The 22734-nt window shown below is 41.6% G+C and overlaps 3 protein-coding genes across 3 annotated transcripts; 2 read left to right on the top strand and 1 right to left on the bottom strand.

Annotated features, from left to right (window-relative positions):
• The first annotated feature begins 690 nt into the window (after nucleotides 1-690).
• adtrp1 (androgen dependent TFPI regulating protein 1) lies at nucleotides 691-4769 on the top strand. Its single transcript, XM_062540968.1, has 6 exons — nucleotides 691-892; nucleotides 1094-1243; nucleotides 2772-2873; nucleotides 3097-3212; nucleotides 3505-3686; nucleotides 4235-4769. Exons 1-6 carry the CDS (start codon nucleotides 725-727, stop codon nucleotides 4249-4251), a joined length of 735 nt encoding a protein of 244 aa, XP_062396952.1. The 5' UTR covers nucleotides 691-724; the 3' UTR covers nucleotides 4252-4769.
• Nucleotides 4770-7061: 2292 nt separating this feature from the next.
• ptpdc1b (protein tyrosine phosphatase domain containing 1b) lies at nucleotides 7062-14117 on the top strand. The gene is made up of 8 exons (XM_062540234.1): nucleotides 7062-7104; nucleotides 8403-8586; nucleotides 9235-9315; nucleotides 9548-9666; nucleotides 9966-10103; nucleotides 10413-11482; nucleotides 13692-13877; nucleotides 14106-14117. The coding sequence occupies exons 1-8, from the start codon at nucleotides 7062-7064 to the stop codon at nucleotides 14115-14117; spliced, it is 1833 nt and encodes a 610-aa protein (XP_062396218.1).
• fbxw12 (F-box and WD repeat domain containing 12) lies at nucleotides 13898-20287 on the bottom strand. Its single transcript, XM_062540980.1, has 10 exons — nucleotides 20114-20287; nucleotides 19498-19535; nucleotides 19223-19392; nucleotides 18713-18834; nucleotides 18343-18549; nucleotides 17895-18059; nucleotides 17445-17664; nucleotides 16643-16818; nucleotides 16247-16377; nucleotides 13898-15730 (listed from the first exon to the last, which is right to left on the bottom strand). Exons 1-10 carry the CDS (start codon nucleotides 20204-20206, stop codon nucleotides 15631-15633), a joined length of 1422 nt encoding a protein of 473 aa, XP_062396964.1. The 5' UTR covers nucleotides 20207-20287; the 3' UTR covers nucleotides 13898-15630.
• Nucleotides 20288-22734: the final 2447 nt, after the last annotated feature.

Consider the following 22734-nt stretch of genomic DNA (forward strand, 5'->3'; position numbering starts at 1 on the left):
AAGACCAGAGTGCAGACATTATGCAATGTTGTCTGTGGACACTCCTGCCTGATCAGGGAAGCATCATTAAGAAACTTCCGGTTGAGGATGTCTTTTCACCTTCTAGGCATCGTGCCAGTCAGAAAACTCTATTCTTTGCTAATATTTATTGGTACACTTATGTCTTGCGAAGAGACTAGATTCGGACCTCTCAACTGTATTTATCTGTAAATGTGCAGCGTCTACCTGCTATTAGCTCTTCTTCATGCTCTCTTCATTCACATGTGATCACATGTACTACTGTACTTCCCATAATACAAGCAGTTCTCTGTCACCATTTATGACTGAAATAAAGGGGGTTTATTCGGGAGCCTTTAATATTCTAAATTGATTTATCAAAGGTTTCTCAGAGTGGTGCTTGACCTGCAATTTACCTAGAATTACATATAATTTTAATAATTACCGGAATTTGCCTGAAAACCATAAAAAACAAGGCAACATTTTGTTATTTAAGAAAGCAAAGGGAACATTTAACATAAAATAGACAATGGACATGGGTTTTAAAACTGCTCCCTGAAATGTTTCCATCGTGCCTATAGGATCCCCAGGGAACATGAATGAGATAACAGAATGACACCATTATTTGAAGGGGTTGAGTCGGCGGATTTCTGAACAATCTGGCAACCTCATTATGGAATCTTCAAACAGTCCGTCTGCGCTCATACGGAAGTAACATTGGCTAAAAATGGCTGCAATGGGTATGGGTTGGAGGTCGTGTTTCTGTGTTCATTTAGCGATATTTGGATGGTATGTTTTCACAGTATGGAGTAATTGCTCATTAGAAATAACAGATCGACATCCAGGAGCGCGAACATACGGAGGACGATGGAAATATCTTACTTTTATAAACCTGGTTAGTAAACAGCTAGCCAATGGCTACTAACAATAATCCAGTCACTCAATGGAATTGTCTACCGACCACTTGAATGAATGAACTTCACTGACTCTTTCATATTCTTCTGGATCGTTCCTATAACGTTACCAACATTGTGTTATCATTTTGATCGTGTTCATCAGATCTTTCCATTAACTTAACATTCCTCTTTATTCCCAGGTGATGCAGACGGTCTTTTTTGGATTATGTGTTGTGACTGATGTTGTGCACATGGCAGTGTCAACTAAAGCTGCTCGTAGCGGACTTCCGTCTCTCCTAATAAGAACTAGAGATTATATATTTACCGTCTTGGCATTTCCAATTGGAATGGTAAGCGTTGTCTCCCAGATTTATTTTAGTGAAAAAATATGTTGTTGGGTCATTCTATGGAAAGTGTACCATTTGCGTTCAGAACATTTGATTAGATGCAAAAGGCACAAAAGTGTGATTCTAAAGCCAAGATAATAATTCAAAAGGGTTGTTGTTTACATAATGGACAAGAAAATCGTGTCAAACTACTTTTAACCATTTTCATAAGTGCATGATTATGTCCATTTCCATGTGTCTGGATTGAACATTACATTTACACAAATATCACCATGCATGTTATTTTCAAAATGAAATATACTTTCCTAGTGTCATTTGACATATTTATTCAGAATAAATTGCCATTTATTTTGGTAAATATTTCATACCACCCCATCACGGAAATTAGACAGAATAATTATTTTAATTTAATTTCAATTTAATGTCGCTTATAGAGCGCTAATACATTAGACATGTCTCAAGGCGCTTTACAGAGTGTTAGACATTCAAAGAGAGCCCATGAGTAACAGGGGCAAGGAAAAACTCCCTAGAATTGGAGATACATATAGGAAGAAACCTCAGACAGACCCACGACTCAAGGGCCCAACCCATCTGCCTTGGGTCAGTTACAGTACAGTCATTTGTAGTTTGAAAGTTACAATGACAATGAAAGTTCAAATAGTCCAGTGTAGGGAATAAATTGTCCATTAGTAATCCATTAGTTATTTCGGAAGGTGATGGGTCGCTGGGATCCGAGGGCCAAAGATTCGGGCAGGGAACCACAGCAGGCGATGTTAGAGCAGTCATAGGGATGGCGAAGGCAATGGCGATGGTAGGGCAGTCAGAGGGATGTGACTTCAGGTGTGATGAGGGACAGGCACAGAGATGGTTGATGGCTGGTAATGGTTTACCTCACAGGTGAGGTATAGGGGAAAGGGAAGAGAAATAGAGTGTGTTAGTATTACTGTAAGTCATATTAAGTATTAATAAGTATATCAATGGTGATATAAATGGTTATACTATAGAGGGTTTACAAAACGCTTTTACACACCTCTTTTGTGGGGACAGGTGCGTAGGAATAGGTTACCCAGTTAAACCCGAAGAGGCATCCCGCACATCGTCCACCACGCATGCAAACATCCACCCACCCACCACGCACGCAACATCCACCCACCCATTTTACACGCTCAACACTATCATTACTGAGCAAATTACATTTGCTTACATTTGCATGTATGTCAAGTCAATAACTTGACTGTTACTGGATAACTAGAGCCATTTTATCATATAATTTACCACCCTGTCACATTTATTATATTTCAGCCCATTTTACTATATTTCATGAAAAGAAAATATATGCCTGAGGTGGACAAATATAATTTTTTGGATGGTGATGTCTAATGATGTGGCTAAATTGAAAAGAAGTCTACTAAAAAAAATATAGTGGAAAAAGCACCTGTTTCGTAGAATTACCCTGCTAACATGCAATTAACCTTATATTGAAATTGCTTTTTGTGGTCTAGTTATATTGACTCAGTTTTATGTTTTACAGTTTGTCTTTGCATCATTTTGGTCAATCTACACCTACAACCGTGAGCTGGTATATCCAAAGTTTTTGGATGATATTATTCCAACATGGCTCAACCATGCCTTGGTGAGTAGCCCAGGCTGCCTTTTGCAACACTGCCCTTGCCCTTATATTGCTTCATTAAGGGTTGTGGTTGTGGAACAAAGGTTAATGTTGCATCATTTTGAACCCTAATCATTCCTTACTCATTGCACAATTCTATTTCCCTTTCAGTTATAAAATGCATAGGCATACACAGATCAGCCTTTAATGATTCAATTTTTTTCTCTCTCTCTCCTGCCTTCTCTAGCACACCGTCATTATGCCTCTGCTCCTGGTGCAGATGTATCTCCAGGTTCACAAGTACCCCAGCAGAGCCAAAGGCATCTTGAGCCTGGCTTTGTTTGCGGCTCTTTACCTGACATGGTAAATTCCTGCTACTATGGCTTGAGCTAACTTTTAGCTAAAGCCTGGGCTAACTTCTAGCTAAAGCCTGGGCTTTTTCGGTAGTCGCTGTAGGACTCCGTAAGATCTCTTCATGGCTCATCTTCCAGGATAGTCATGTCTGATGACTACTGTCTTTAGAAATGAATCTACGTTTTGATTACCTGACCATTTACCTTTATATTGATACATTTTATATGATATATTTATGCACAAATACAGTATAATAGGGTGGTATATTTATAACATATGTGTGCTGTTTTGTCATGCTCAGGGTCCTTTGGGTGCACCATGTGTCGGGGATCTGGGTGTACCCCATCATGTCCCACCTGAGCCCCGTGGGGCTGGTGGTGTTTCTGGGGGTGGCCTCGCTCTCCATGGCCCCCCTCTACCTGCTGGGCGAGAAGATGCACCAGCTCAAGTGCGGGACATCGGGGGGAGGTGGTGGTGGAAAAGGTGAGTCTGTTTTTTGACCCTCTCAAATAAGGTCTTTTTTTCATGTACTGTATGATCCACGACGTAAAGCAACACCACGGAACATTTAACTCAGTTTTGAGGTATGTTTTTGATTTGTGTGATATGTGTATCCTGGTAAGGGCACCTAAATGCACCAGTATTTCCCAGCAATCTGCCGAGACTACGCATCATGTGGTTCTGTAGTCCGAAACAGAACATGCTGAGACAATAGAGAAGTCTTAACAGCACAACTTTCCCATCCAGCTAAGCCAGTTAGCCTAACATGTTGGCAAGCTTTCACTTGTGCCAACTGGACCACTTGGAAGGTTACAGCTTGTCCACTTATCTAAACTCCAAGATGCTGCTTTAAGTATAGGTTTGTTTTTTTCTGCACGTTTTAAGACTAGTCCAAAACTTTCTCCATTCTCTATGCACAGGAGATTGCCCCAAAGCCATTTAGAATTGTTGCTATTGTAATATGAAAAAAGTAATATTTCCTTGCATTAAAATGTTGCTAATAAACATGGGGGGGTTTTGCCTTTTGAAAGGGAAGAAAAAGAAGTAGAGACTGTTTGGCTGTGAAATGGACCTCGGCGAACGGGATCCTGCAAGGAAGCCAGGAGTGGAATGGACCAGAACATAGGAAGGCACTGAGAGCATCTAAACCAGTGCTGTCTATGACCGAGGGACTCAGGTGTTTTTCCTATTAAGCTACATACTTTTCCTAGCACTGAACAGTCATAACTCATAATGCCCAACAGTAACACATCAATTAGACACGAATCCGGATGAGGACGGCAACAGCTTAGTTAGCTTGCTGTTTTAAAATGTGCGGTTTGCACGTGCATTGTAGCATGTCACATTAAGGCATTCTATAAATGCTGATTACTTAAGATGCTGATTTTTTTATTTAGTTTTTTGTTTTTTACATTTTATATTGGCCAGTTCAATCCATGTGTGCTGTGTTGTACTTAATTGCCCAAGTACATTAAAATGAAATCCCTTAATATATTGATATTGCTGCCTAAAGTAGAATCAAGGTGTTTTTGAATGAATAAATATGATTTACAGAAATGGTTTAAAGGAGATCTCTGACTTGTTTGTTACTATGCTGCATAACACCATTTTGTATTGCACTATAATAACATGTTAGTTATTAGTCATTAGGGATATAATCCCAGCAGTAATAGTGTTTAACTCCAATCTGCAATGCATCCCTAATTCCTGATTGTTCTTACTAACTAGCAATTGCTCACTACTACTACAGGGAACAGTGAACAACTAAAAACAGCAAATAAGAATAATATGGGAAAGCAGAAGCTGATTGCTCTTACGTGAGACCCTGGCCATGTGAAACACAAACCGAAATGGTTGATGATTTTGCACCTAGCATTACAATATCTGATACCCCACTGCCCTTATTTTCTATCCCAAACCTGTGATTCCTACATTCCAGGTTGAACGCAACTGTGGGTATCTTATCTGCTGTGGTGTCTTTAGGCGTCTTCTGTTTCTATTTCATGTAGGCAGCACATCATGGCTTAGTGCTTACTGCATTGACGATTAAGGGGTTACATTTAATATTTCAGCTGTGTGAATGACAGTCTCCTTTTTTTTCTATTTTTGGTTTGTTTTATACATTGCAAGACATTTCAGAAATCAAACAAGATGTAGCATCACAAGCTTGTTCCATTAGCTGTAAATGATGTCTGTTGATCCATTGGAATTATCCATTATAAAGGAACAAGACTTTGCATTGGGACATCTATGTTTACCACAGACCACAAGTGTGCTGAGTCATACTGCATGTGATGTTGTGGTAGTAGGCCTATGGCATTTGACATAGTCTTTGTTTTTTAGTGTGGGTGTAGTCCCCTGAGGGAGATAGTAGCCTACATTATTGAAACAAAGAGAGCTATTGCAGAATAAACTATATTTAACAACTAAATAGTGTAAATAGAATGTGACATCAGACTTAAAAATATATTTAAGGCCACTTCTAAAAATGTGTGACGTTTTCACTTTCATCTATGATCTCAGTGTGGATTCAACAGACATCATTTGATATTGCGCTAGCGTCATCGCTGTTCGCTTAAACACCTTTCCGACTTAGAGATCCTAGCGGTAATCAGATTGATGAGGGCTGAGCCAATCATCGCTTGCGCTAGTTGGCCCCAGTCTGTGCCATAGAGCAACTAATCGTCAATGCTTTGTCTTTTGCAAAAGAATACAGGTCACCAAGTGTGAACACAACACGAGTAAGAATGAGAGCCCAGTTTGATTGCCCAGTCTTTAAAAAGCAGCCTACACATACAGTAACTCACACAATTCACACTGAGGATGGAGCACCTTTGGAGTCAACTAAGGACATACTGAAGGACATTCCAAACATGCTCAGCAGATTGATTGTAATTCAATTGAGCCAACCACTGCTGTGAAGTACACAGAGACTATGTGTTTCATTACTAGTTTCAACTTGTCTTGCTTAAACAATGGAACTCATGGAGTGAAGATTATGTACACTTTGAATTTAGTCAACAATCAATCAATTCATCTTAAATATTTGCCATTAATGTATAGCTAGTGGATTTTAGAATCAGACTTTTGGTTCTTGAATTTAAATGGTGCCACTCTTTCAACAGGCAAAGTTCTTGTGACCTATAGCAACTGTGTGTCACTATGTGGGGGCATTAAGTTGACTCATCACTGTTGGATGTTAGGATCTTGCCCATGATGCTGAATTAGCAAATTCATTTTGCCCAGTTATTAAAAAAGGTTTATCAAGCACATCATTCAAAATAGGACCCTTATTGTCTGAATGATCTTTTCTCTGATGTGGCAGGGGGCATCTCAGCCCCCTAAGGAGCCTATTTGCACTAATCTATTGGATTAGGCGGTTAATCCAAGAGGGGGTTGAAATAGCCATATAATTAGTTTCGCCCAATCCACAGGTGTAATGTTAAACAGTAGGTGTGTATATTAGATGCTGGCCAAACATTCGCCTGGATCTTGTGACATTTCTTTCTCGCCTCCTAAAAGATAGCCTACCACAGACCTCTCTCTACCTCCACATCAACATTTGCTTTCCAATGCCACAACTGTGTGTTTGTCTCCTGTTTGTCCAGAAGTAATATTGTTAAAAGGGGGAGACGCGCATGGATGAGGGTCATGGACCGACGCTTTCTGCTTAATAAAGCCGCGGGCGAGTACATTGGGTGTGATGTCACCGACTGAGAGGCTCTGACTAGTGGAGAGGATTAGGTCTATTAGTCCTGCCGTGGTTGGGAAGACTGCTGACGGGATGATCTCCGTGAAACACTGAGAAAGCGAACAGATCAGGAGTTCTTCGGGGGCCGGGGTACTTTTGAAGCTTTGATGACTGGGTCGTCAGATGGACAGACTTCTCTTGATGTCAGAGGTAAGCCACACAGTTGTGCTTTCATTTCGTTCAGTGGTTTTATGGATCTTAGAGAGAGCAGTCTCTCAGCCTCAGAATACATTTTTGTCATCGGTAGAACGTCTTTGTACATCCTTGTCTTTTGTTAAACCTTAATGAAATCATTAGTTCTTGAATTTCCCCTTGGGGATCAATAAAGTATCTATCTACTGTGTCTCCTGAACCTCAGTGGATTATCACTGGCATCCATGTTTGAAACTTTTAATCAAGTAATGGTTGGTTTAGGCTCTTTATCAGAACAAGGTATCCCAGTCACTGGAATGCAGTTCTGATTTTGGCTCTGTAATGCGTTCATCCACAGGCCTTGCAATGGAGGTGGATGTCAATCTCCTAAAGTGTTGCTTGTGGACAAAGAAGTGCTTCTTCACACAGACATGGAATCTGGTACAGAGAAAAAAAATATTTCACCCATTTGGAACACACATTGTATAATTTCCTCAATTCAATTTTATATTCAATAGATTTTTTTTTGCAAACATTGCATAATGCTACAACAGCTAGTGTTGCTCTTGCTAAATATACATTATCCATTGCAGTGTTTAAAGCAGGGCTTTACTATTTTAGAAGTAGGATAGCTCTGCCATGACTGGGACAGCCTCCAGACAAGGGTAATCTCGAGCACTTAATCTAAGACTGATGTAATTTGACGTCTGGTTCTGTGGCTACAACACAGGTGCTTCACCTGGACCCTTCTGTTTTAAGAAGCCACCAGATGAACTCTGGATCTTTTACGAAAGGCTGTGATTGGGGTGAAGGGTTAAGAAAGGATAGGCCTACTATGTCCTGTTCCCTGGCTGGTGTCTGGTGCATAACGCCAAATCCTTGTGTCAAGAAGTGTTAATCAAGTTCATTTATGTGGTGAATTTACTGAATTCTAGACCAGTTCTAGTCCAAAGTGTTTTCCATTCATAATGACTCAACATGGAAATTAAATGCTACAAATCTGGCTTCAGTGTTCAAATTAACATTTTGATAACATATATATACCGATGGTATAAGACAGCTGGTCAAACCATCGGTATCTGTTATTAAAATGGTTATTCTGAGTAACTACTGTGCAGTGATTCACTTTTTAAATAAATTCACTCAGCACTTTGGGAAAGCCAATAATACAGATCCACACTATCAAGGACATTCTATCATGAGTACGGAATCGAAGACATAAAGCACGAAAAAAACCCAAGTGTCTGCTCTAACCAAACGTATTCTACAACAAGCGAGTCATTCTTTGTCATTTTGCACTTGACCTGTGGTTCCAGGCTTCTTTCTAGCGCGGAGACGCGTTCCCACAGCCAAGTACACAGTGGTCGGAGAGACACTGAGGCATGTCATCCCCAGTCATATGCAGTGCTCCATCGGCTGTGGGGGCAAGGCCTGCAAGTACGAGGACCCCACCCGCTGGACAGAGGACCAGCAGGCCATCAAAGGACTCTACTCATCCTGGTACACTGCGGCTTGACTTGACACTTTAGAACAGTGTTTCTTAACTGGTGGGTCGGGACCCCAAACATGGGTCGCGAAAACCATTCTGGGTGGGTCACGGAGCTTTTATTCAAAATGATTCCTTGTCAGATCTAGTACTGTACCTTTATTTTAACAGGCTTTATTCGTAGCCAATGTTAGTCATTGCCATGGACATAAACAATGTAATGCCATTGTGCATGTTCCAGACAAGTAGGTCCACAGGCACTTTGTATGTTACCATGTAGCTCACCCTATCTGTTGGATTGAACGCTAAATGGGTCACGACTTTATGAACATAGGAAATTGTGGGTCCCAAAGCCAGATCAGACCAGTTAAGAACCACTGCTTTAGAACATGTTCTGCTCTGGCACGTAAAAAGCCAGTTTGGAGACAAAACAACTGAAAAACATCTAGCTGAACACCAACAGATACTCGGATGACCATTTAAAAAAAAAAAAAAAAAAAAAAAGATTTCAGAATGATACAAGTAGGTACCTATTGAAATATATCTCATATGGAATGCTATAATGGGATATTAAGTATTTACATTAAGAATATTTATGATGGTTCTAATGTCAAGTGGTACTAGTTTACTTGTGTAACCTTTTTTTGTATTGTTCTTTTTAGGGTAACTGATAAATTGCTGGCTATGGCACGACCTTCAACTGAAGTCATTGAGAAGTTCAATATGATCGAGCAGTTTCGCAGGTATCACAAAAGCAGTGTGTATTAAATCATGAATACCTCACAAAGTAAAACATCACGCATGACCCCATGGCCCCAGAATCACTTTTGATAAATCTGTTTCTGGAAAAGCGAAATTTAATTTAAGCAACACTTTGTCTTAAAAGTGAGTGGTGGTGACTATGTGGGTCACTCCCCAGTGTGGTGTATTGTGCGTGGGCTGGGTGCAGATAACCCTGTTTTTGTCTGCATTAAGGAATGGCGTACGGACGGTCATAAATCTTCAGCAGCCCGGAGAGCATGCCAGCTGTGGAAACCCTTTGGAGCCAGACAGCGGCTTCACCTACTGCCCAGAGGCCTTCATGGAAGCAGGCAGTATGTAACAAATGATCAGTTCTTCAATATGCAATGGGGAGAGTACAAGGGGGGGACATATTAATACTTTACTTTATTAATAGGAGTGAAAACAGGTTGTTGTAGAGAGAGACCATTCAAGAAGTGGTTAATCTTCCTGCTCTGGAAAGCTAGACAAAACACTTTAAATAAATTCAACAGATAAATTAAATTCCAGATGAATTGGCTCTTGCGTATTTTGTTTATTTTCCACTTTGTGTGTTTGACTGATGTCTGTCATGAGCAGCTCGTTATGAAACCGATGTTCTTGTCATCTTCAGTATACTTTTACAACTATGGATGGACTGACTATGGCGTAACGTCCCTCACCGCACTGCTGGATATTGTGAAAGTGATGTGTTTTGCTGTCCAGGAGGGCAAGGTGGCTGTCCACTGTCATGCTGGGTTAGGGAGGACAGGTAAGACTATCTCTAAATTGGACTTCTCACTACCAGGGATTACAAAAGAATTTCACCTGGTTGGACTTCTTAATCTTGTGATCACAACCTGCTCTAACCTCAGGAGCCTCACTGCGCAGTCTGAGTAGTTCTCAAGAAGAAGACGACTGTGTTTCTTTTAAGCAAGCGAATTGAATTTTCATGTATGATTGATCTAATGGCTTCACGTGGACAAATTCTAAAGCTTGAAATGTCTTTGAGCACCGCAAACTTACGAGACAAAAAAAAAAAAATCTGATGTTTTTTGGTCTGTGTGCCGTGCTGTTGCAGGGGTGCTGCTGGCCTGCTTTCTGGTCTTCTCCACCAGAATGACCGCTGACCAGGCCATTCTGTCTGTGCGCGACAGGAGGCCCAACTCCATCCAGACCCGGGGGCAGTTGCAGTGTGTGCGGCAATTTAGCCAGTTCCTGGTGCCGCTGCGAAACGTCTTCTCCTGTGCGGAACCCAAGGTCCGGGCGGTCACCCTGGACGAGTACTTGGTGCGACAGAAAAACATGCTGCACGGCTACGAGGCGCGGCAACTGCGGAATGTGCCAAAACTCATCTACCTGGTGTCCAAGCTCCTCCCGGACATCGCGGAAAACCGAGAGATCATCGCCGAGGAGATCCTGGACGTGGAAGACCTGACGGAGGAGATGGAGGAGGAGATGCAGAACGCCATCTACTCCTTCCGGCAGCAGAGCCGGCGCTGGGAGGCCACCAAGGGGCTGAGCGGCCTGCCCCCACGCCTGCCAGGGCTGCCAACGGCCGGTGACCCCGCTCACCCCCTGCACTTCGCCCGCAAGAGCCTTAGCTTCAGCGACACGGACATCCAGCGGTTGGCCGCCAAGCTGGATCTGGCGGATAACCCCCTTGAGGTTCTTGCCAACATGCACAAACACTCGTCATCTCAGGAGAACCTGTCGGAGCCTTTCCTCGTCACAGTCCCGGGGAACCGGACCCCAATGGTCCAGAGTCCCTCGGGGTCCCAGGGTTCCGTGTGGGACATCAAGACGCAGAAGGACAAGCATGGCAGCGCGTTGGTCCTGAACAAGCAAGGCAACAACTCTCTGTTCCAACGCAGCAAGTCGGTGACCGACAAGAGGAACGGCACGGGGGTCAGCCCGTTGGCCATGGTGTCGGCCTGGAAGGCAGAGCGCAACTCCGACGAGCCGCTCCAGAACGGCCCCGGCGAGGTCAGCACCGAGTCGGAATGGTCCGAGCGCTCGGAGGTGCCCTTCATCACCCTGCAGACGGAGCTCACGCTGGAGTCGCGCCACCTGCTGCTGGCGCAAGCCCTGGCACTGGACCTCGAGGTGGACGGGCAGAACGACCACATGGAACGAGTGGCAGCCTGGCAGGTACAGTGGGCGCTGGAATATATTGCACACGGTGGGCCCTTCTCATTCGTCTTTTTATCTATCCTCCCTTCCTTCCTTCCTCGATCTTCCGGCTCGTTCCCACTGATCTATAAAGAACACTGGATAGACTTCCCATTCTTTATCTAGATCAGTGGGAACGAGAACCAAGGAAGGAAGGGAGGATAGATGAAAAGACGAATGAGAAGGGCCCTATAAATCACACAGAGTGGGTGATTTCATTGCGGTTTTCAAGCAGGAAGTGGCAGAGACGGACATCCCGGGTTCAGAAAGAAAAAGTCCAGCCAAGTATTTGATCCAACCATTTAGTAAACCAGCTCATCCTAATTAGCAGCCAGGTAGATCAGATAATTAGTGACATCGCCTGTGGTAAGTGCACAGGTAGGAAGAATATATGGCAGGACTTTTACTTTCTTGAACTGGGATGTTCGCCTCTGGGAAGTGGTGGTAGAGCACGGAACACGTATAACAAAATAAGCTATTAACTTGTATGGGTTTTTTTTTACTGGCAGAGGTAGAAAAGTCCAGCTTCAGAAAAAGTCCCACCACATATCTGTGCCAGCCTGTCACTTTAACTAGCTGATTCTAATTAGCACAGTTCTTCAACCAGTTAGAACAGCTTATTAGTGAGATCACCAGTGTTAAAGAGGAACAATGCAGGATTGGCGATTGGGTTTTTTTTTACTGGCAGAGGTAGAAAAGTCCAGCATCAGAAAAAGTCCCACCAGATATCTGTGCCAGTCTGTCACTTTAACTAGCTGATTCTAATTAGCACAGTTCTTTAGCCAGTTAGAACAGCTTATTAGTGAGATCACCAGTGTTAAAGAGGAACAATGCAGGATTGGCGATTTCATCTCTGGTTTCGCTTTCGTTTTTCGTTTTCGCTCGTTTTATGCTTGCATATTTCTCTGCAAAGCTTCCCCGACAGCTTTAGCGTGTATATTTATACATATATAGGCTATATATAAATATATAAATTGCAAGCGTGGTTCTTCTTGTTCCTTACGCGTCTCAGACTTCCAGATGTAAACAAGGAGCGATCGCCTCCTGGACAAACTGAAAGGCTGCAATAGCGGATATAGGGACACTGGGGCGGGAGGAAATATTACTGTTTTCGATACAACTGGTCAGTCAAGCAAAAAAACGATTTCTAAGCGATATTATGACTATGAAAAAGTTGCATGGGGTCTCTTTAAGTGCACAGGTAAAACCAATGTATGGTTGGACTTTTACTTTCTGAAGCTGGACTTTTTCTGTTTACAGTATAGATGTTTATTTTTTCAGGTACAATTAAAGCAACACTAAAGCACTGTACCTCTGTCGCACTGCACACACGCTATTTGTTTATCCAGCAAATAATAGACAAGGTAGAATATGTTGCATGATTTTATGAGTATGATGTGTTGCGACATTGAAGCAAGTCAAATTTGTAGTTTCTGATGTCTCATTTAATCGAACTACAGATACACTACAGTACCTCACTTCGTAAAGTTACATAGTGTGGTTATAGCCGATAGGGAGGGGGCCGTGAAGTGAAAGCAAAATGCCGTTCACTCTATTACGAGTTGATGAACCGCTGAAATGATTTTGGAAACGTTATTTTAAGGTGTGAAAAACTCTTTAGTGTTGCTTTAAGGTTAAATTACAATATATGGGCAATTAAGGGATTGACAACCTTGTGTAAACAGATTAAAGCACCACTATGCAAGAATTTGCCACTGTCTGAGGTATGTTTTTATTAGTCAACTAGTTTTAGTATCATCTTCAAAATCAAATTTGATGCTATATGGTAATGTGTGGAACAGATAGTGTTCAGTGAACACAGTTCTGCGTTCCGGATAAGAACAGACCACAAAAAAAATATATTTCACAGCATGACATTGATGACATACAACTTATGTAAGCAAGCCTCTATGATGGCCAATAAGGCCTTGGATGGTGCTTAAAAGGTTTTGCATACTTTTTTGACCATTGTAAATCAAAACTCCACAGTAATACTTTAAAAATTACTGGGAAGGTATCTTCAAACCCTGTGTGATGATTGATGATGTGATCTGATTTGGAATGATTAAGATCAGTTTTAGAGAAATGATAAAATAGAAATTACTATGATTTGTGTTCCTCTTTGTGTCACTTTGGATAAAGGTGTCTGCTAAAATGAAAGTCCTCTGTCCTCTGTGGGGTCTTACAGAAAGAGCTGAACTGTGGGGCAGGTGTGTGGGAGCAACTGTGCCTGGAGAGGGACCCCTTCATCCTGGCCGGCCTCATGTGGTCCTGGCTAGAACAGCTGAAGGAGCCTGTGCTCACTGCAAAGGATGTCTTGATACTGGGACAGGGCCACTGTGATCCAAACACCATCCTCAACAGACTGAATAAGGTCAGAGTTTATGGTTCATGCTGCAATTCTGCAGAATTTTTATCAGTGAACATCAAAGCGCAGGCCCATAGCGTCAAAAAACAAACAGGTGTAAAAATAAGCTTTTCAAAAATAACAACGTGCATGCAACGCATGGCAGGATTTTGAAACACTGCCGTTTATCATGTCTTAACATCTTTTTCTCTGATCTTCAATTCTTCTACTTCTACTTTCTCTGATCTTCAATAGTCTACTCACTAATACTGAGGAGACGATAGTCATCTACACATATGGTTCAGTGAGTGTGACTTGTCAGTGCTGTTCAGCTGTTTGTGTACCCTATCCACTTCAGGCCCCGAAGGAGACTCTGACATGTATCCTGCAATGTTTTGCCTATGCACTGGAGGTCACTGAGGAAGTGGAAAAATCCTTTTTGGAACGAACCACAAAGGCTTTCACTAAGGTGGGTACACAAGACTCCCACTAGAAGAACACACAAGGTGCCTCTCATTTAGAGTTTATACGTCCTCCCTCGCTCCTCGGGCCTCGATCCTCACTGATGTACATAAAGAATGATGGGGCGGCAACAATGATAGTCTATCCCTTCGTCTATCTTTCTTTATGTAGATCAGTGAGGATCGAGGCCCGAGGAGCGAGGGAGGACGTATAAACTCTAAATGAGAGGCACCCATAGAACTATCTAGTGAACACTAGAGCTGAACAACATTATTTAGTGACATTTGTCTGAATTTGCTGATTGCAAAATTCTTAAGATAATCCAGAGCTCTCATCCTTTTAAAATGTAATGAAAGTACTGTATGTAAAGCAATTTACTGTAAATAGTCTACAAACAATCCTCTTTTGTACTGCTTTGTGATTTCTAGATTGACAAGACCTCACAAGAGGGCAAGCAGGTGTATGACACGATGAACTCAATTTTGAAACTTGTTTTGGAGGAGATGAGAAAATCAGTGAGGCTGCAGCTAGAACTGCAGTGAAGAAAAACTGCCATTTTCCAGCATGTATGGACAATTGCCTGGATTACACTAGATCAATACAGACTAACTCAATCAACAAATCAGCAGTTTCTTGTCAGCGTATTGATACTTAACTCTAGTTCTACCTCTTCCTGGATAAAAAAAAATCAGCATCTTCGAATGTCTACTTGAGTTCAAGTTTGGGAAAGAAGATTTTGTGCCATTTTGTTTTGTGAATGCAAATGATTTTCTATTGATTGCACAGTTATTTAGTTGTTGGGTTTTTTTACACGTTTTTGTTTATTTGTTCTGCAAGTCATATTGTTGTCTCAGGGAAATTGAGAGGCTATAGAATAATTTATCATTTATATGTAAAATGAATGTTACAATAAAACACAAACAATTAAAGGTGGAACAAAAACAATGTCAGTTGTCATCTCAAACCTTGTAAACATTTCATGTAAACGTAACTTAATATAGCATAGCTGCAAGAGTTGGCGTGAATATACCTTTTGGTCATGGTTGGCATCACAGCACGGATGGGGAGGAGGACTATCAAAATTGATACAGGTCCAGCTAGTATTTTTTTGTTGTGAAATTGAAAAGCTCCTAGACCTACAATAATGATATAGTTGACAGTTGACAATATATACACAAAGAAAGAATGTGTATATATTATGCCATCAGAGTTACATCATCATTATGAGCCCAGAAGCATTCTCAATTTTTTGGACATCAAACAAGCATGTCTAAAAGCACTTGTGCACTTCCCTAGTATCGGAGGAATGGTCCCTTCATCAGGTGTTGAAAGAGTAGGCCTTCAGGACGTCGTTGCCATTCACAGACGCCACTGAGCCCACAATACTAATGTAGTCACAGGCCACAACGGTGAATCCTCTGTGGATAAAAATACAAGGAAATATGAGATGTTAAGACAGATTTCTGATAAGATATATTTCTTGCCAGAATTCTGGTGATCTTCACCGTTGACCCCCCCCCCCCCCCCCCGATTCATTTCTCAAATAGAATTCTGCAACCTAATGACTTGTAAGACCAGTATGAACCAGATGGAATGTATGATCCCCTGTATTTTTTATTTATTTTAGAAAAAAAAACATAAAGACATATTATCTGTAAAGACATGTTTCTGTGTTACATGTATGACTATGAAGGCATTCTTATGTTGATGATATGGTTTAGAGTTGGGTCAGTTGAGCAATGGAACTTGCATTACTGTAACACTTTTGTTATCCCCTCTACGCCCCCTACTGGCCTGAAAGTGGAATTGCAATTACAATTACAATTACAATTACAATTGGGATCTTTCCCAACACACCCATTCCTGAATACGTATTCTAGCAACAAATACTAAGGAAATTAGAAAAATAAATACAAATAGACAATGTATTGCACCTTGACATTGTGTGTGAGCCTCCCAATAGATGGTACTGGCTGTCAAGAGAGAGTTCCTTCTCATTCTCATGATTCCATGTCAGTACTCTCAAAGACAGATCAAGAGAAGCAGTCACCACACGGAAATTGTCCTGCAATAAAAATAAATATTTACGTATGCATAGATAAAACCCAAAAAGGACATGTACAAGTTACAACTATATCTCACTTGTAATGTAGTATATGAGGAGTGAAGCCCATTGGTGGGCAGCCACAGTACTCAACAGCTTGTAACAGCTGACTGTTTCTTTTTTTCCTCAACTTGACGGAGCCAAAAGTTACAGATATTTCCCTTGGCCAAAAGGCTGCGTCATTCACTCTAGCCATTAGTCATTAGCCAATCAGCAGCTGTCTCACCACACAAATGGACGTGACGGGCCCTGTGTGGTCCACCATCCTCTGCAGGAGCGCTCCTTTCACAGAGTAGACACTCAGCTGGTGTCCTGCAGCCACCACCAGTGTGTTGCTGTCTCTGGCCTGGAGCAGGACGTTTGTGGACGGCAGGTCCAGCTCAGAGGACTCCGTCTGCTGAGCTGGACATATGATGTACTTATTACAGTGGCACTCAGAGGGGCTCGGAAATTCATATTTATTCATGTTCAACTATTCATTCATTTACATGTGCGCTAATTACATATCAATTTTAGCAGATGGTGAAGCATTTTACAATATCCAAAGCAATATACACACACACACAGACACAGACACAGACACAGACACAGACACACACACAGACACACACACAGACACACACACACACACACACACACACACACACACACACACACACACACACACACACACACACACACACACACACACACACACACACACACACACACACACACACACACACACACACACTCATTTGTGCCATATGGATGCAACCCACTATCTTGGTATTGTTGGTAACTTCCTCTTCCAGTTGAGTTACAGGCACACTTTTCCAGTGTTCATTCAATCCAGTTACTTTACATCTGGGTACAGGTAAATACTGAGTTTGGCTTTTTTTGTTGCTTTGTTAGAGATAAACATCCCAAAATACAAGTATGGATTTAGGCATTCGTTTTTTTTCCCTTCTACTTTACCTGTGTCCAGCTCCTGTACATTACCTGGGGGCGCAAAACCAAACACAACAATCCCACTAACGCACATTTACCTGCGGGTGCGGGGTCATCATATCTGGTCTTCGCCATGCTGATGTCGAAGATAGATAGATTTTTTTTCTGTGAGAGGTCACTGCTGTGGATCACCGCCACCCTGGGTGAGGGCGACGGCAGGAAGGCTGCAGAATAGACACTACGGACAGACATGGGCAGACTCACACTGACTGGACCCTCTCCCTCAGGGCCACTGCACAAACTTGGACTGAAGAAAACCTAAGTGGCAGTGATAAAATAGCAATAAATCAAATAGAAATAAAGACACAAGCATGCAAGCACTGATTAAACTGTTACAAGTTATACATAGAACACAATGTTGACTAGCACTATATTTGGTACTCTCAGGACAATTCTTATCAATCAACAACATGATTGATTATCATTTCCATGTTGTGATGTCACACAGAAATGCTAAGAAGGGTACTACATGTTTGTTTGTTTTTTACCTTTGGACTGTATTCAGAGCAATCCTTTGAGGCCGTCAGAATCCACTTTTTGTCAGGGGATGACAGAATCAAGTCCAGTCTGAATGAGTCAAACACCACATGACTGGAGAGCTTTGACAATGATGGACTTGTCAGTGTATGCAGAGCTCCATTATTTGACCCAACCTGGCAAACAACGTGATTACAGTGATTTGTTAATCCTGCATAATGCATTTATTGCATGCATTATAATGTGAGCATTAATTAAGTAAACTGAGCTTCAAATGGAAGAAATCAGAGGCACAGAGGGTGAATTCGGATTTTAAAAGATCAGTTTAAAAATGACTTCTTTGCCAACTGAGTCCTGCATCTGTAATCCTCTATTTGTGCCTTCTTTAACATGACAAATCTTTGCAACAAAACATTCTCATCAACACCCGAATCCACATGAATGAAGGTGGGGACTCACAATGATGACTGGCTTGTCATTGATGCTGCATGCATACAGTGTGTTTTTAGTTGAGCCCGTGGAATAAGAGGCCACTTCCCCACCTGTCGGGCCCTCCCAGGCTTTCACTGTTCCAGTGTCATCCACAGTGACCACTATGTTATTCTGCAGGTCTGCCACAATGTCGCACAGCTGTCTTTGCTCAGGACTTGACCACAGCTGGGTGGCCTATTGACAAAAAAAACAGATGCCAAACTCCTTAATGTAAATCAGTGTATCATCAAAGTGAGTTTGAAGCCAACATGTTAAGGTAAACAAACTATAAAGAGTTCCTTTGGAGATGCTGCGACTCCATGATTGCGTTAGTGACACAAGTATTGCAGTGACTTGCCTTTTGAACATCCCAGGCCCTCACTGTCCCATCTGTGGAGGCACTGCATACTACGGAGGACTGGCTCCAGAACTCAGAGATTGGATTGATCCCAGCCAAATACACAACACCAATGATTTTGCCTGAGGTTCAAACAGACCATTAATTACACACAATTACTACAAATATCACAAATATCATATATAATCGTAGATTATTACACTTTTAATTGCCATATGAATTAGTCTGGCTATCACTATACTAAACTCAATCTTTTAAGGTAGAGAATTAGTATGGGAAGTCTGCGCTTTATTTCTACTGCAGGACTGTCGAGCTCTATTGGCATCGTTCAAATCATGACTCCGTAGTCCGTACGCTTGGATAATCCTTCAACCAATCAGACCAACGATCCGGTGCGTCTTTTGGATAAACTAGTTTGTGATCTCTCTCTCTCTCTCTCTCTCTCTCTCTCTCTCTCTCTCTCTCTCTCTCTCTCTCTCTAATACTATGCATACAAACAATCTACTTTACCATTGTGGCCTCGCAGACTTTGGCAGATGTAGTCACCACCGGACCTTCCAGCCTTCATGCCTATCTCCAAGAGGGCACGTCGCAGGTAGTAGCTTTTCCAACTCTGCTTGTCAATGTCAGACAAAAAGTTGGCGATATTGCAGAAACCCCATCTCTGCAGACACTTTTTTCTAAATGGGATGGAGTTCAGAAGTAGAAGAGGAGGGGAAAATGATGATTGGTTGACTGATTAAGTTGTTGGTTGATTGATTGGTTTACCATGTAGAACTGCTTACCGCCAAAGCCATGGAGTCTCTGCTGCCTCATGCCATGCCTATTCAAGACAGAAGTTAATCAGATTCAGTAAGAAATAGGAACCTCCGATATACTGGCACATGCTTATACATCTACTGCAACTGCTAAACTACTGCCTTGTGAGGCTTATGCTGTGTTTCCTTTCCACCATTTGTCCCATAGCCTCTAAACAGTCAGTCATGTCCCTCCCCAAACAGCTAGCCAAGTTTAACTTGCAATATGAGCAGCAAAATGTGAACACAAGTTTGGTAGACTATTGCAATAATACAGCTAAGGAGGGTTATTATGTCCTATAGAAGCAGCGCATGACAAAACGTTCACAACAGCATTCAAAAGCCCAAAGGCCAAATGGAAAGATGTACACAACCTGAAACATTCCAAACTAACCATGAAACTCACAATTGGTTAAACGACTTGGTGAAGTACTTGGGACATTTGCCTTATTCAGTAATATTTTATAGAACCATGCATAAAACATGTGTCTCCGAATAATAATTTAATAATCTATGCCTCCACCACACCACCACCACCCACGGGAAATGTTACTTCCGCTATTGACTATCGACTCGACTCGACTCTTTGCATCGCTTAGCCTACCTTAGACACATGTGATGCTGTTACTAGGTCTTCTTCATGTAAGTATGAAAATATCGAAATTAAGCAATCGAGAGGGAGGTCAAGTGGGTCCATTTGTCCAGACGGCTAACCAGTGTATACAGTCAGACTTCCTACAATCGCTCGTTGGTCTGCCCAGCAGCTTCCAAAACTCGTTGCTGCTGCAACCTCGTCCTCAACTCTTGACAGCGATTTGTTGACATTCACTACGGCGCTCATGGAGGTACAAACCGGACGTCACCGGAAGAATTATGTGTCGATGTTGAAGAAGTAGGCCATGATTAAATTACATTAAGTTCCGACGTTAAAGTTGCGTGCTTGAACGGTTTGAGACACGGCAAAGCCTATGTTTATGTAATGATACAGGTAGGCCTAAGATGTAGGCTAGCCTAGCTTTGTCAAGCAAATCGAAATTGTTAAGACATACAGTATAGAATGGTGAAATATTTACTATAATGGTCTGACAATTTTGCTTGTTGTGACAATTGTTTTTTTAATTTCTCTTTTTTATTTACTATTGCGACAATGTTGTGACAAACCTATGGAGCCAAAAAGTGAAAGTTAAGTTTCATGTGCTCACAAAAATCTTTGTGTGCATGCAAAACCTTCATGTGCGCACATGAACATATTTTGTGTGCACACCTGAACGTTTAGAGTGAGGCGTGAGCACATGGAAAGTAGCCTATTGATGCTTTGTAGGTTTTACACGGTAGGCTACCAGAAGGCTTTTTGTCTATAAAGACTTTGCTTGTGAGTCAACATTATGCTGCATCATACTAAACTATCAATGTAAAAGCGAATGTGGGCTCTACGCAAGAGCCATGGAAAATATTGATTCCTCCGCGGCTACGCCGAGAGCGTGAGGGCTTTGCACCATGTGCTCCCACTAGTTGTCTGGCCTACCGACTATGCAGAATAGGCTACAGGCTTATACTGCCACAGTCAGCAACGAGATCCGTTTCATAGAAAGGATGATGTCTGTCTGTGTTTGTTTAGTGTTTACGAACAAGTCTATTATGAGAGTCTTTGCGCCACATATAGCCTAATAAGACCCTTTATAATAAGACCCTTTAGCAAAGACTGTAGTTTTGGCGACAGTCTCCTTACTCTGAATACGCCTTGGGTCTAGCTTTTCTAGAATGAAAACGAGCATCCCCTTTCAACGAGCATCCCCTTTCCTTATGTTTAATACATTAATTCGCCTTTCATTTTGAGTAGGCCACATCCAACTATAGCCTATGCGGAGTTGGCCAGATATTTATAAGTGTGCATATGAAAGTAATTGCCTGATACCAATCTATTTATGTATCCCATGGCAGAACAGATTACAAGACTTCAAATTCGTTTTAAATGTAATATGGAAAAAATATAATGGTGACGACTTGTAAGCAAAACAGCAATGTCTTCAAAATTAAGTCCAAGATTAAATAGTAAACTAAACTCCTGGAAGTATTTCTTAAACTGGCACTGTCTCCAGTAGGCCTATGCCCTAATGCTACATCATGGCCGGATTTCATCACACTAAAGTTTTGCATGCGCACTTGAAACTTTTGCGTGTGCACAGTAAAGCTTGAGTCAGCACATGAAACCAAACTGAAATTTTTCTTTTTTTTTTGTTTTTGCTCATGTCCCCTTAGGGGTTCAATACTTTTACAACATGACACACTTCTTTTTTTGGCAATGTTTTTTTTGTTTTGCCTTTGTTGCGACAAAACAGTGAGGTGAGAAACAGGAAGCGAGGATTGGGCAATGATAAAGGTTATACTGGAACCCGAGTTCCTGTGGGCAGCTGGACCCGAATGTGGTGTTGTGGATTGGTGCACCACAGCGCCCCCTACAGTGTTGCGACAGCATTTTGTGATAATGTGCCGCCAATATTATGGCACACTTCTTCTTGGATGGAATGCATATTGTTGAGGCAAACTTTTAGGATAATGTTGAGACACACACCAACAATATTATGGCAGACTTCTTCCCTCTTAAAATGAATGAGTTGAAAACAACACATATCTGTGTCCAGATAGGGACAACACAGTTTGTGTTGTGTCCAACACATTGCCTTTCTTATTTGTTACACAATATGTGTTGACAGTAACACAACTTGTGTTGAAAATAATACAACTTTTTTTTTTAACACTTCTCTGTGTCCAGATAGGGACAACACTGTTGCAACAAACCTGTATGACATTGTTGCAACAAACAGTGTGTTGCAACACATTGTGACAGTGTTGCAATATTATGCTACAATGTTGCAATACTGTGGCATACTTCTACAACAATATACCTGTTGCAACAGTAACGTGACTTGTACATCATTTTGCATTACAAGTTTTGCCAGTGTTGTGACAACATTATGGTAGCCTACACTACTTTTACGACAATGTTACAACGAGGTTTTGTGACAATTTTATGGCAACACTGACAATGCTGTGACAAACATTTACAACAACGTTGCAATAAACTTTTGCAACAATGTTGCAATATATTTGTGGTGTTTGCTGCACTGTTTTGCATTGGACTATTAAATGGAAAAGACAGTGTGAAAACCCAACCTCATATTAATTAACATAAATAAGTTTCTTAATTTTTTATTTTGTCATTAT

The sequence above is a fragment of the Sardina pilchardus genome, chromosome 7, assembly GCF_963854185.1.
Source record: "Sardina pilchardus chromosome 7, fSarPil1.1, whole genome shotgun sequence".
Lineage (NCBI taxonomy): Eukaryota > Metazoa > Chordata > Actinopteri > Clupeiformes > Clupeidae > Sardina > Sardina pilchardus.

Excerpts from the sequence above, each read along its gene's own strand:
- fbxw12 (XM_062540980.1), bottom strand. The coding sequence starts at position 20,206 with ATGGACCCACTTGACCTCCCTCTCGATTGCTTAATTTCGATATTTTCA. Across the intron at positions 18,550-18,712 it reads GGGCCTGGGATGTTCAAAAG|GCCACCCAGCTGTGGTCAAG; the intron begins GCAAGTCACTGC and ends TTTTGTCAATAG. Across the intron at positions 18,060-18,342 it reads ATGACAAGCCAGTCATCATT|GTTGGGTCAAATAATGGAGC; the intron begins GTGAGTCCCCAC and ends GTTGTTTGCCAG.
- adtrp1 (XM_062540968.1), top strand. The coding sequence starts at position 725 with ATGGCTGCAATGGGTATGGGTTGGAGGTCGTGTTTCTGTGTTCATTTA. Across the intron at positions 2,874-3,096 it reads CATGGCTCAACCATGCCTTG|CACACCGTCATTATGCCTCT; the intron begins GTGAGTAGCCCA and ends TGCCTTCTCTAG. Across the intron at positions 3,213-3,504 it reads GCGGCTCTTTACCTGACATG|GGTCCTTTGGGTGCACCATG; the intron begins GTAAATTCCTGC and ends TGTCATGCTCAG.
- ptpdc1b (XM_062540234.1), top strand. The coding sequence starts at position 7,062 with ATGACTGGGTCGTCAGATGGACAGACTTCTCTTGATGTCAGAG. Across the intron at positions 10,104-10,412 it reads TGCTGGGTTAGGGAGGACAG|GGGTGCTGCTGGCCTGCTTT; the intron begins GTAAGACTATCT and ends GTGCTGTTGCAG. Across the intron at positions 11,483-13,691 it reads AACGAGTGGCAGCCTGGCAG|AAAGAGCTGAACTGTGGGGC; the intron begins GTACAGTGGGCG and ends GGGGTCTTACAG.